The following is a 14541-nucleotide window of genomic DNA, read 5'->3' on the forward strand; positions in this document are numbered from 1 at the left end:
TTTTTTTTTGTAAGAAGAAAAACTGAAGGGCCAGGGATTTAGCTCAGTGGTTCCGCCGCCTGCCTTGTAAGAAGAAACACTGGGTCAGGTAGGTAGGAGTTGGCTTACCAAGTATTAAAAATCTACACCTACAAAAAGGAGACACACCTGGTTTAGGACAGATAAGAAACAGAACAGAAGGTTCACCACGAAGCCCAGAACTGGGCATGGTAGCTCATATCTGTAACTGTAGTATTCAGGAGGCTGAGGCAGGAGGATCACTCAGAGTTCAAGGCAAACTTAGGCTACATAGCTAGTCAAGGCTAGCCTGAGCTACACAGGGACACTCTTTTTTAAAAAAGTAAACAAAAACAAAAAGCAAAAAAAAAAAGAGAGAGAAAGAATCCCAGGTTTATATGGGAATTTAGTACAATAAAGACATCATTCAACTAACTGTCCACTCATTTACTAAATGATATAACTAAATCCCTAACTTACACCATTATCCCTACACAAAAGAAAAAGATCCAAGTGTATTAAAGAGAAAGATTTTTTTTAAAAAAATCTATAAACCCAGTAGAGTGGTACAAACCTGTGTTTCCAGTCACTCAGAAGACTAAGGCAAATGAATCACCTGTGCTCAGGAATTTCAGCCACCATGGGCAACAGTGAGACTGTTTCTAAATAATTCTCTGCATTGAGGAGGCTGAGGCAGGAGGATTTTAAATTCAAGGTTAGCCTAGGATTCATAGTGAACCTGAAGCCGGCTTGGGCTAGACAGGGAGACTCCGTCTCAAAACAAAAGGATCAGGGTGGGGATTTAGCTCAGTGGCTCTGCTGCCTGCCTCAAAAGCGAAAGGTCCCAAGTTCAAGACCCAGTACCAAAAAAAAACAAAAAAAAAACCTGTTTTTATTTCACCAAACAAAAATTAAAATCTTTTTTCAAAAAATGTCAAAAGATGAACAAATGATGCAGAGAAAACATTTTTAGTGTTCTACACATTAACCAAAGAGAGCTTCTTTTTTTTGGATTTTTTGAGACAAGGTCTCACTATGTAGTCAAGGCTGGCTTTGACTCACTACACAGCCCAGGCCGGTCTCGAACTCACAGTGATCTTCTTGCCTCAGCCTTTTATTGGCATGAACCACCACATCTGGAAAAAAAATCTTGTTTTAAAATATAAATCAATTCGGGCCAGGGATTCAGCTCAGTGGCACAACACCTGCCTTACAAGCACAAGGTCCTGAGTTCAATCCCCAGAACTACAAATAAATAAATAAATACCATATCTATATGGTCACGATCAGCCTGGGCTACACAGTGAACTCAGGGCCAGCCTCAACTACAGAGCAAGACCCTGTCTCAAAAAAAAAAAAATTGGGCTGCAGCTGTAGCTCAGTGATACAGTGCCTGTGCTCAATCCCTAGTATTTATGTATCTTTACCTATATATCTCTATATGACATAGGTAAATTTTATTATATACACACACACACATCTCCTTGGATCAAGAGATCAGACTGCAAGATTCTGCTAGAGAAATGTCAGCACGCAGGCATCAAGCCTTTAAGAGTTTCCCCCCAAAAAACTGTTAAGACTGGACATTCATCAACAGAGTTATGGCTAAAGTCCACTGTCCGTACAGTAGTGTGACAGCAATTAGAGAGAATGGGACAGACTGTCACATACTGAAGGACAGGAAAGGAGAGGAGCAGGGCAGGAAATGTGTGGAACCCCCATATGTCTATTACTACTAACAACATCATGTGTGTAACATCCCTGCTTTGCAAATGCAGTGCCTTTTGTGCATGTTACCAAAAAGGGGGACTAAGAGGCCATAAAGCGAAGTATCATGCAGAACTAACTCTGGGAAATAAGAGAAGGGTCATCGGTGGAAAAGAAAGATATAGGCAAAGAAGTTTTTTTTTTAACGTAATTCTGTATTCATACATCAGTACTGAAAAAAACCTAAGAAAGCCGGGTGTGGTGGCAGCTGCTTGTAACGCTAACAGTTGGGAGGCTGAGTCAGGAGGATTCTGAGTTCAAGCCCAATCTGGGCTATACAGCAAGCTCAAGGCCAGCCTGGACAGCTATGCCTCAGTTCCATTCCCAGCACTGGGAATACCGCACTGAGAAGACAAGGTTCCTGCTCTCTGGACCTTATACTTCCTGGTGGGGGAAACAATAAAGAAAACGGCATGCAGCTGCACATGTTATGATAAAGATAAGAGGTGTGACGAGTAAAAATGGGGCCGCTCTAAACTGGGTGGTCAGCAATGGCAGAGGAGCCAGCTGTGAGTGATTCTGGGGAAGGAGCACTTCAGGTGGCAGCAGGCCTGGGCACAGCAGGAAGGAAGCCCAGGGAGGCCAGGGGAGTCGGCGGGGCCAGGCACGCCTGGCTCAGTGGCACTGCAAATAGTATCAGATGCATGGGATTTTCTTAATTAAGCTTTCTTACCTGAAACTTAAATTTTTATGGTACCTATGCTAGCATTTGTCCAGTGTTAGACTGGTTATAATAGTATTTTTACTTTTAAGAGAAAAGTCAATTAAAGTAATAGAAAAATTAGGAGCAAGGACTGTAGCCCTGTGGGAAAGCACGTACTAAGCATGTGCAAAGCCCTGCATTCAATCCTGGGGCTGAAAAAAGAAAAAAGAAAAAATGCCAAGGCCATGCTGGCTTTTCCTTTTCATAACATAAATACTGCAGTCAACGAAGTTGATCCCACCTCTATTATCTTCTTTAGGATCTGTCGAAATCGAAGAGTTAAAGCATCAGATTTTTTCTTCAGGAGGTTTCGGCCTGTCTGTGCTCCTTTTAAACGAGCCTTCATGATAGTCTGTGCCCTGCAGAAACAACATTAAAGACATTTACTGTCACAGAAGCCCCTCTGAGACACGGTATTAAAATTATTCTTTATCCTTTAAAATGAGGGTAAGAGGGCCAGGGATTTAGCTCAGTGGTTCTGCCACCTGCATCGCAAGCACAAGGATCCCTGGTACCAAAAAATTAACAAACAAACAAATAAATATTTTTTAAAATGAGGGTAAGAAAATAGGATCTGAAATTGGTAAGTTTAACTGGTTTCTCAGTATTATAGATTTCTACCAGAGTTTTCCATAAATAAGTTTATTTACTTACAACACAGTTCTACAATCAGTATCTGGAATAAGTATTCATTAAATAATAAATACTATCAGGAGCCTTATTTTATGCCAGCATAGTTTAAATACTTATTTGATTTATAAGTAAAAATAGGGTGTAACGTTTCAGATACATTAGAACTGTAGTATCAAGGATAAAAATAATCTACCCACTAAAATACACCAATTGGTACGCTGAGGGTTTAGCTCAGTACGAGAGTGTTTGTCTTTCACACACACACATAAGACCCTGGGTTCAAGGCCCACCACAGCAAACAAAAATCTGAAATGTAATCACCTTCAGGACCAACAATTCCATTTTGAGGAATTTATCCTATAGATTTATTCCCACATGTGCACAAAAACATGTACAGGACATGTACACATACATGTGCTCTAGCCTTATTTGTAAGAGAAAAAGGGTAGAAACAACTGCAATATTAAATAAATCATGGTTTCCCATATAATGGAAGGTTATGCAGTCATAAAAAATGAGGAAAGTTGGTCTCCATGTACTTTGGGTACTACACTGTCTTACTTACCTAAAGCAAGGAAATACTGTGCTTATATAGATGCAGAGAACAGTTCTACAAAGGATTCCCAGGGCTGAGTGAAAAATATGGACTTTTTACTACTATATTCTTTTGCATTTTTTTGCATTTTATTATATCTTCTATAACCAGTGTGGCATTTAAGTGTTTTGGTGGCAATCAATACCTAATCTTAATCACTGAATCAATGTGTAAATGATTCTAGGTAGTAAATGGCACATACAAGACCCCTAAGTGATGAACTTACAGGGAAGCCTCGTCTTATTTCCACCCTCTCCCACCAGAAGCCCCATACCAAAGTTTTGTTTGCTTTATCTTTTGCAGTGCCAGGGATTAAACCTGGGGCCTGGCACACACTGGGCAAGTGCTCTACCACTGTGCCACAACCCAGCCCTCCCAAAGAAGGCCAAGAATATAACTGCAAGAGCTGCCAATTCTCTTCTCACTGCTCTCTGCCAGACAAAATTTAATTAACTAAAAATATTCTAATAGACCAGCCCCAGCAAGGAAGGTGAGATTTGGGGAGGTCGCTCCAAGATCTGCCCTCCCTCCAACCTGCTTGGGCCCATTCAGCGGGATGGGCAGCCGCACCCTCCCCTACCTGTACCGCCACCAGCTCCAGCAAGAAAGGTAGCCACAAGGGCACCACCAAAGCAACCCCCTCCAGACCTCCTGATTGTGCCAGTCTTTGGACCCACTCTGCAGAGGCAGAGGTGGTCATAAAGGGTTTTTTGTTTTTTTTTTTTTTTTTCCTGAGCTCCCAACTTTGAACATCTTTAAAGAAAGGGCAGGGGAAACCTGTAGTAGAACCATGTGGAGTTCAACACTGCAGGTCGGGGAACTCAATCTGGGCCTTGGTGCCTGAGGTCAGTCTGAGTCCCAGGGATCTGCCATTGGCAAGCCGAGATCAGGGGACTTAGGTCTGCACATGGCTGTGCATGTAGTATATTATGACAGCAGAGATATAGTCTGAAAGAGGCCACTCAAATTCATTTTTCTTCTTTCTTTTCCTCATTCCACTCTGCAAATTCTTTTTTTCTGTCCTCTTTCTCCAACTCAGTCTCTTGCTCCACCATATTATCCCTCATCTCCCTTCCTATTCCCGCTCCTGCCCTAACTCAGACTTCTTTTATCATTTTTTCTTTTCTCTTTATGTTTTTTTCTTCTGTCATTTTACCTCTCATGGGCCAATAGTTTCAAGGGAAAGTGAGCCCCTATTACTGTTAAGGGGATACATTCCTGTCCTCATTCTTGCACTCCGTATATCCCTTTTGAATTTAATAGTTTCCTAAAGATAGTGTGGTCATTCTATGTCCTCTGGCTTCACTTGAAACCTTCTCCAATTGTCTTACTTATCTACTCATGTTGTCCTAACTCTGTCTAAGCCCCCATCCTAAAAGGTAAAGATGCTATATTGAAAAGTGTATTCACGGAAAACATACTTTGGACTGCTTCTTGATTTAAATTTAACTCACATGGTTTAAAGGTGAAAGATTAATGACAACCACAAGTGGTCAATTTGCAAGTTGTGCTTGATCCTATTGTGTTGCTGATTGTACTAATTGGGATAAAAGATTGTGATTGATTTAATGAGTTGTTTTCTCTGATATTATGAAAATGAGAATGTCTATGAGTCATTAGAGACTCAAAAGCTAAAGTGCAACTATATCAGGAAGATTTAAATAATAACCCAGAAATTAAACCAAGGACAACCCAACAACAAAAATAAAAATGAGAAAACACTTAAGCAAGACACAAAGACAGACATCCAGTTCACCAATGGCAAACTCTAGGGCAAATGAGGATGAAAAGACTGATAGTGAACCAACAGGACACCCTGAACCCATAGCACAGGAAGTAACAAAACAGATCAATCAGGCTCTAGAAAAATTCAAAACAGAAATAATTTCCCAGATAACCATAGAGATGGTGAGCAAAATGGAAGTTATGATTCGAGACTCTAGAAAAGAAACTGAGAAAAAAATAGATGAGCTCAGGACCATGATAGAAGCCATGAAGGCCCAGCATAAGAAATGGAAACAATGAATGCCCAACAGAGGAAAGAAATGGGATCTGTAAAACAGATTCAAACAGATATCCAGGAGATTAAAAACTCTATTGAAAGCATATGCAACAGAATAAAAGAATGCGAAGATAGAATCTCAGGTATAGAAGATAGGATTGCAGTCAGTGACCCTGAAAAGAAAGGTCTCTTAAAAACAGTAGGGGATAATGAGAAATCAATCCAACAACTCCTAGATTATGCAAAGAAGAATAACATGAGACTGATAGGAATCCATGAAGTATCAGGGGAAAATACAAATGATTTTTAAAAAGCTGTTCACAGAATTAATGACAGAAAACTTCCCAAACGGAAGGGAAGAATTAGACATACAGATAAGTGAGGCATATAAGACTCCAACTAGCCACAATCAAAAAATCTACACCTAGACATATAATAATCAAGATCCCAGAAACCCAAAAGAAGAACAAAATACTACAAGCAGTAAGAGAAAACAAACAAATCACATGCAAAGGAAAGCCCATTAGAATCACAGCAGACTTTTCAACACAAACCCTCAAGTCAAGGAGAGCCTGGAGTGAGGTATTTCAAGTCCTAAAAGAAAACAACCCCCAACCTAGATTGATGTATCCTGCAAAACTCTCTTTCAAAATGGTTGGGGAAATAAGACACTTCCATGACAAAGAACACCTGAGAAACTTCATGAATACCAAACTAGCACTACAGGGAATTCTAAACAATATCCTAGAAAAAGAAAATGAAGGTCACAACACCATGAGGCCCAAAAGACCAAATCAAATAGGCCAGGCAAGAAACTAAAAGGGGGGGGAGTAAAAAGAGTCAACAAGAGGACAATAATATGACAATAATAAGTCAGTACATATCAGTTATAACCATCAATGTCAATGGCCTAAATTCACCAATCAAGAGAAACAGACTGGCAGAATGGATTAAGAAGCAAAATCCAAAAATATATTGTATACAAGAAACACACCTAGTGCAAAAAGAAGCCCAAAGACTGAAAGTGAAAGGATGGAAAACAATTCTCCATGTGACAGGAGCCCAGAAAAAAGCAGGGGTAGCAATCTTATTCGCAGACAAAGAAAATTTCAAACCAAAACTGACTAAGAGAGACAAAGAAGGCCACTACATCCTTGTAAAGGGAACAATTCAAGAGGAAGAGATGACAATCATAAACATATATGCACCAAATATTAATGCCCCCAACTGTATAAAATAAATATTAAGTAACATGAAAAACGAAATAAGCTCTAATACAATTGTAATGGGGGATCTGAATACCCCATGATCACAAATAGACAGATTATCTAGGCAGAAAATCCACAATGAAATACTAGAACTCAAACAAGCTTTTGAACGCATGGACTTAATAATAGACGTCTATAGAGTGTTCCACCCCACAAAATCAGAATATACATTCTTTTCAGCTGTACATGGGTCATTCTCCAAGATAAACCACATAATAGCTGACAGAACAGGTCTGAATAAATGCAAAAGAATAGAAGTTATCCCCTGTATATTATCAGATCACAGTGCAATCAAGCTGGAGATCAATAGCATAAGAAACCGTAGGAACTTCACAAACACAGGGAAATTGAACAACACTCTCTTGAACAATCAATGGATCACAGAGGAAATTAAAGAAGAAATTAGACAGTTTTTACAAATAAATGAAAATGCCAATACAACATACAGGAATCTATGGGACACAATGAAAGCAGTTCTACATGGAAAATTCTATCACTGAATGCCCACAGTAGGAAAACAGAGCAAGCTCAAACAGATGATGAATCTTAGACTACTAGAAAAACAAGAGCAAGAAAAACCCAAAGCTCGAACAAGAGAGGAAATTATAAAGATTAGAGCAGAAATCAATGCAATGGAAACTAAGAAAATGATACAAAAAATAAATGAATCGAAGTGTTGGTTTTTTGAAAGAATAAAATCGATAAACCCTTAGCTAACCTTATCAAAAAGGAAAGAAAAGGTTCAGATCCATGCAATCAGGAATGAAAAAGGCGAGGTCACAACAGAAATCCAGAGGATCATTAATACCTACTTTGAGAATCTGTACTCTAATATAATGGAAAACACAGAAGAAATGGACAGATTTTTAGGTACTTATGAATTACCACAACTGAACAAAGATAAAAACATTTTAAACACCCCAATTACAATCAGTGAAATTGAAAATGTAATTAAAAATTTACCAACAAAAAAAAGCCCAGGTCCTGATGGATTCACTGCTGAATTTTACAAGACATTTAGAGAAGAACTACTGCCTTTACTCTTCAAACTTTTCAATGAAATTGAAAGGGAAACAATACTTCCAAATTCATTCCTGGAAGCAAGTATCACTTTGATTCCCAAACCAGGGAAAGATGCAGCTAAAAAAGAGAACTACAGGCCAATCTCCTTAATGAATATAGATGCAAAAATCCTTAATAAGATACTAGCAAACAGAATACAGAGGATCATCAAGAAGGTCATCCATCCTGACCAAGTCATATTTATTCCAAGGATGCAAGGAAGATTCAACATACCTAAGTCAATAGATGTAATACACTATATTAAAAAGTCAAGGACAAAAAACAAATGATCCTCTCGATAGATGCAGAAAAAGCATTTGACAAAATTCAACACCCATTCATGATAAAAACCCTGCAAAAAATTGGAATAGATGGTCTATATCTCAATTTAATAAAGGCTATCTATGAAAAACCAATAGCCAACATCATATTAAATGACCAAAAACTGAAAACTTTCACGTTAAAATCAGGAACAAGACAAGGATGCCCACTATCACCACTCCTCTTCCATATAGTTTTGGAAACATTAGCCACAGCAATTAGACAAGAGAAAGAAATTAAAGCAGTAAAGATAGGAAAGGAAGAAGTTAAACTGTCATTATTTGCTGACAATATGATACTCTACATTGAAGACCCAAAGAACTCTACCAAAAGACTTCTAGACTTAATTGACACTTTTAGCAGAGTAGCTGGATACAAGGTCAACACCCCCAAATCAATAGCCTTCTTGTACACAAATAACAGATTCACTGAGAGAGAAATTAGGGAAACAATTCCTTTCACAATAGCATCCAAAAAAATGAAGTATCTAGGAATCAATCTAACATACTTGCAAGCACAAGGACCCGAGTTCAATCCCCGGTACCAATCAATCAATCAATCAATCAATAAATAAATAAATAAATGGAAAGATATCCCCTGCTCCTGGGTAGGAAGAATCAACATAGCGAAAATGGCCATACTCATACTACCAAAACTGCTATACAGATTCAACGCAATGCCAACTGAAATTCCAACACTATATTTCACAGAACTAGAAAAATGAATCCAAAAATTCATTTGGAACCAGAAGAGACCTAGAATATCAAAAGGCATCCTAGGCAACAGACACATGACAGCGGGTATAACAATTCACAATTTGAAACTATACGACAAAGCCACTGTGATAAAAACAGCAAGGTACTGGCAAAGAAACAGACCTGGGGATCAGTGGAATAGATTGGAAGACACAAAAACAACTCCAGATGTACTCAGCTACATCATCTTTGACAAAGCAGCTGACCATCCTCAGTGGAGGAAAGATAGCCTCTTTAATAAATGGTGTTGGAAAAAGTGGATCTCAACCTGCCAAAGATTAAAACTGGAACCTTATCTTTCACCATGCACTAAATTAAAATCCAAGTGGATTAACGTCCTAAATATTAAAACAGAAACACTAAACTTGCTGGAAGATAAGTTAGGCAGAACTCTTGAAGACATTGGCATAGGAAAAGATTTTATGAACAAATCTTCAGTAGCACGGGAACTAGCAGAAAGAATCAACAACTGGGATCACATCTTATTAAAAAGCTTCTGCCTACAAAAGAAACCATGAACAGAACTAAGAGACAACCTATAATGTGGGAAAAAATTTTTACTAGCTGCTCCTCAAAGGACTATTATCTAGAATATATAAAGAACTCAAAACAATCAGCCCCCCCAAATATAAAGATCCGATTCAAAAATGGGCATCCGAAATGAGCAGACATTTCTCAGACAAAGAAGTAAAAACAGCAAGTAAATATATGAAAAAATGTTCCACATCACTGGTCATTCGAGAGATGCAGATGAAAACAACACTTGAGATTCCACCTTACCCCACAAAGAATGGCTGCTATCCGGAAATCAAACAATAACAAATGTTGGCAGTGTTGTGGGGAGAAAGGAACCCTTCTCCATTGTTGGTGGGAGTGCAGACTGGTGTAACCACTATGGAAATCAATATGGAGATACCTCAAAGAGCTGGGACTAGAGGTTCCATTTGACCCAGCCATCCCTCTGCTGGGCATCTTTCCAAAAGAATTAAAAGACTCATACCACAGAGATATATGCGCACCTATGTTTATAGAGGCACAGTTTGTAACAGCTAAAACTTGGAAACAGCCCATTTGCCCATCAGTTGGAAACTGGATAAAAATGTGGTTTTTCTATAAAATGGAATATTACTCAGTGATAAAGAATGAGAAATTAGATTCATTCATAGGAAAATGGATACATATTGAGGATATACTCCTAAGTGAAATAAATAAGTCACATGTGTAAATACCGAATAGTTTCTCTGGTGTGAATAAACTATAATAGTATATAAGATCCTAATGATATAATGACAATGTGAAATAGGAAGGAAGGGGCTAAAGGTGTAGGGAAAGAGGGAAGGGTAGGGGAAAGCTAGTAAAGGAAAAGAAAAAATATGAGAAAATGAAAAAATGGAAGTGAAGTGTTTGTAAAGGTGGAGGGGAGGAGGGGTGAAGGGAGGGCAGGGACAAGGGGAAAAATGAGAACCAAGACCTGTCATGTAAAGGTACAAGATCCCAACAATAAATGTAACTGTACTGTATACCTAAAATGTACCAATAAACTCAATGAGAAAAAAAAAGTTCTAATAAAATTCAACAATAAATTATATACAACGTAGACATTTACAGTGATTCAAGTAGATATAATTTCATAATGGTGTTTTAATAACTGCAAAACAGCACATATTGATAAACCTTTTGACCAAATTCTTAATTACATAAACAGCACTGAAATCTTTTACCATAGGGTTAACTGAGATAATTCCATAGGCGAAAAATATTTCAGATGTGAACTTAAACATTAAGAAAATGAGGGTGGTGGCGTATGCTAATGCAGGAGGATCCCAAGCTCTGGGGGAAGGCCTTGGGTTCACTCTCCAGTACTGCTTTTAAAAAAGAAAAAAAGAAGACAAATTAGAAAATGAAGCTCAGAAAACTGAAAGAACTTTCTCACACTCAGTGAAGAAAAAAGAAAGAAAAAAAAAAGAGGGTGGGATTCTAAACCAGACTTCTGAATTCAACCTGCCCAAAGCTCCAGCTAAATCTACCCTGCCCTGAAGCTCCATCCACTGCAAGCTAAGCAGATGCCAAGAGCCCCTCCTGAAGAGGCCTACAGCAGCAGGGAGCAGCGCTCACTCTGAAAGTCGCCAGAAGTGCCACCAGGGAAAGCTGTTTCTGTCCAGCCTGGGCAGGAGCTATGAAGCCTGGCTGTGTACACTCAACACACTCAATACACTGTTGACACTACACATCTGAAAGTGAGCACAGAGTTGGGTCAAATTTAGGTAAAATCCTACTGTTGCAGATTTAAGCAAGTTTAGAGTCTACAGGTTAACTGGTTGATAAAACTGAATTTACCACACCAATTTATTTCCTCTTAGATGGCACCTCTGTGAAATTGGCAAAATACTGACCTGCCTGAGCACTGAGAGTAAGGTATAGTAGTAGAACTTGAATTAGCTTGACTTCTGTTGTCTCCAAATCTTTTATGCCTCTTTTGCTTCCAGTAAACTTGTTTTCTGTAGTACATAAAAGCAACGCTTCACGGGCTAATGCTATAAAGTGGACTTTCAGTAAAATAGAAGTCTCTAGTGCATTTTTTAGCCTGTGACTTTTTTTTTTTTTAAACACAGGTTCTCGCTATGTAGCTCAGATTGGTCTTGAACTCAATATAGAGCCCTGGTTAGTCTTGAACTTGCAGTGATCCTCCTGCCTTAGCCTCAGCTGGGATTAGAGGCTTGGGTCACCACACCTGGCTTTAGGACTTTTAAAACCAGTCACTGTACTTATTTCAGAGCTGCTTTTTCCTACCAAAAAAGGTTTGACCTTCAGCTAGGACAATGACTGTTTCCAGCTGAATCAAAGACATCTGACTGTATGACAAAGAGCCCGCAGTTGGGCCTTGGGAAATGTATTTACTTCCAGCACCTGATTTTCCACAGTCAGCAAGCTGAGGGCTCTCAAATAGCAGTTTTCACCTTCACAAACCTATTATTTCTTGTCTAAGCCCAAAGAGGTTCATTTTCACCTCTTAGTCTTGAAACTTCCAAGATAGAAACAAAAACATCTTAACCTTCTGACTAATGTCACAGATAAACACAGCCAAACATTAGCTAAAATAATGGAAAGAGATTTTGTTCCGTAACAACTATAGGCACCCAAAGAGCTGAGCTCCATTTTGATTTGTGCAGAGGTGACTGGGTGTTCTGAAGACAGAGTGAAGTGAGTATGCCTCAAGCACAGCTGGCTACACAACATGAAACTTTACAAAGGGGTGGTCAGTGTAATTACAACGAAGACAGGTGTGTCTACTCTGGCAGTTATGGCAATCAGAATCCTTATCTTCCCAGAGAGGCAATGAAACAAAGATTCTATACTTTCTAAGAAGGGCTCTCAGATCCTTGCGACAGACATTTCTAACAGTATACATTCACAACTGTAAACCCTTTCTAATAAGGGCTCTAAGAAAGGGAAGTCAGGGATCCATCAACCAATACTTAATTCTTCTGGTAGCTTTGGGCTTTTTCAGACAAGCACTTTTCTCATTTATTTATTTATTTATTTGGGTACTGGGGGATCAAACACAAGTCCTTACACTTGTGAGGCAGTTGCCAGAACCACTGAGCTAAATCCCCAGCCCTTTCTCATTTATTTTTGCAGTGCATTTTTTTTTCTTCTTCTTTTTTTGGTGCTAGGAATTGAATAGTGGGCCTCACTCATTTGGCAAGTGTTCTGCCACTGAGATATACCTCCAGCCAGTCATTTCAATGGAGAGCTGGAGTTATCCTTGGGACATGGCCTTATGCTACGAATCTGACTGTCTGCCAATGCACAAGTTTGGAAGGAGTCATTATGTGCCCAGAGTTCTGCAATATCCCAGGCTGGCCCTGACCCTTATCTATTTCACAACTATCACCTTTCTCCACAACTAGCTTGTAAAGTAATCAGCCTTAGGAAAGTCAGCGAGCCGAGCGTGGTACTGCATATCTGTAATCCCAACACTGGGGAGGCTAAAGTAGGAGTATCACCCCAAATTCAAGGCTAGCCTGGGCTACCTAGTGAGACCCCTGCCTAAAAGAACAAACAAAATCAGTGTGATGAAGGTTAAAATTAACAAACTACGTTTTATTACATGCTAGTCACTCTGACAGAGACAAAATCTAATTTTGGAGTTTGAATATACCTTTTCTTGGAGTGTCCTCATATGCTACGAGGCAGAGAACAGCCCCAAAAGGACCATAACAAAAAAATCTAAATGTCAGAGTCAAAACTGACGTTATACTTTTTCACTGACAAAAAGAGGAGAGCATAATTTAAAAACTCTACTCTCACAAGCTGTTAAGCATACCTGAGAAAACTTCAAAACTTTTCTTTACAAACTGATTACCACGATGCTGTCATTTCTCCTAACAAAGACTTTAAGCCAAAAGAGAAAGGGAGACAGCCTGCAAGTAAGCAGATTCCAAGACACGGGTTCATTCAAGAAACATCCCGTGTGGATCTTTCAGGGATTTATAATCAAGATGCTCTCAGCCAGGAGGAGCCCAGAGGCTGGTGGGAGCGAAATATATGCAATAAATAAATATCTACGATGTGATAAGCGATAACAAAGGTCTGAAAAGGTGTAGTAGTCACAATGCAAAAAGAGCGCTTCCGAAACGCACGGATATCTTCCAACAGCAGGTGACATTTGTTTTCCATCTTGGAAAATAAGGAAATCCGACGCCCATGCTACGATAATCTGGCTCAACCCCACTTTGACTCAGGGGCCTTCTATCTGTTTCCCATCTCAGCAAACTTCCCCTCTCAGAGCAGTTTACAGATCTTATTGGCTTTTCCCTCTCATTACTAAACCTTGGGCTCCGTGAAGGACCCGACTGACGAGTAAGGGCTGAGGGCCTCCACAGACGCAAGCAGGCCGGGCGCCTTTTCCTCTGGAGGAACCTGTGAGGGAGCGAGAAGTACCCTGGCCCTGAACTCATGAAAAGACCCTAGGGAGAGTTCGGAATCAGCCCAGGAAACTAGGAGCCTCGCTCGTGGCCCTGGGTATGGAGGAATCACGCTCCAGGCAGACATTCCTGAAACTAAGAGCGCAACTAGTCCTATTCCTTTACTTACATTCGCGAGGGGAAGATTTCAATCCGGTCTTTGCCCGACATTGTGACGATGACCTTTCGGCTCGGGTCCCTGGCTAGGCAATTGTGGCTGCAACAGCTTCAATACAGGCTGCCACACTCCCTTCCTCTACCGGAGTCAGCTGATTGTGTCACTTGACCGTGCGTTGCTAAGAAGCTGCAGGGACACCTATTTTTCACTTCCGCTTCCTGTTGTCCCGGAGGAGCAAGAGGGCTTGATGAAGGCGATGCCCGGATGTTGAGGCGCGCGCACTGCGGAATTCCGGTTCGCCTCTCCTCCTTGCTTCCTCCACCTCCCGCGTCCCGCCCCCCCCCGCCCGTCCG

General features: G+C 40.0%; 1 protein-coding gene across 1 annotated transcript in view; it reads right to left on the bottom strand.

Annotated features, from left to right (window-relative positions):
- Atp6v1d (ATPase H+ transporting V1 subunit D) overlaps nt 1-14480 on the bottom strand; it is a 22700-nt gene extending 8220 nt beyond the window's left edge. Inside the window, exons 1-2 of the mRNA XM_010645331.3 lie at nt 14201-14480; nt 2709-2826 (exon numbers count right to left, since the gene is read on the bottom strand). Of these exons, the coding sequence (XP_010643633.1) occupies nt 2709-2826; nt 14201-14241 (159 nt within the window). The 5' untranslated portion in view covers nt 14242-14480. The remainder of the gene's footprint in view (nt 1-2708; nt 2827-14200) is intronic.
- Between the last annotated feature and the right edge of the window lie 61 nt (nt 14481-14541).

The sequence above is a fragment of the Fukomys damarensis genome, unplaced genomic scaffold (assembly GCF_012274545.1).
Source record: "Fukomys damarensis isolate Sample0158 unplaced genomic scaffold, DMR_v1.0_HiC HiC_scaffold_21, whole genome shotgun sequence".
NCBI classification, from domain to species: domain Eukaryota; kingdom Metazoa; phylum Chordata; class Mammalia; order Rodentia; family Bathyergidae; genus Fukomys; species Fukomys damarensis.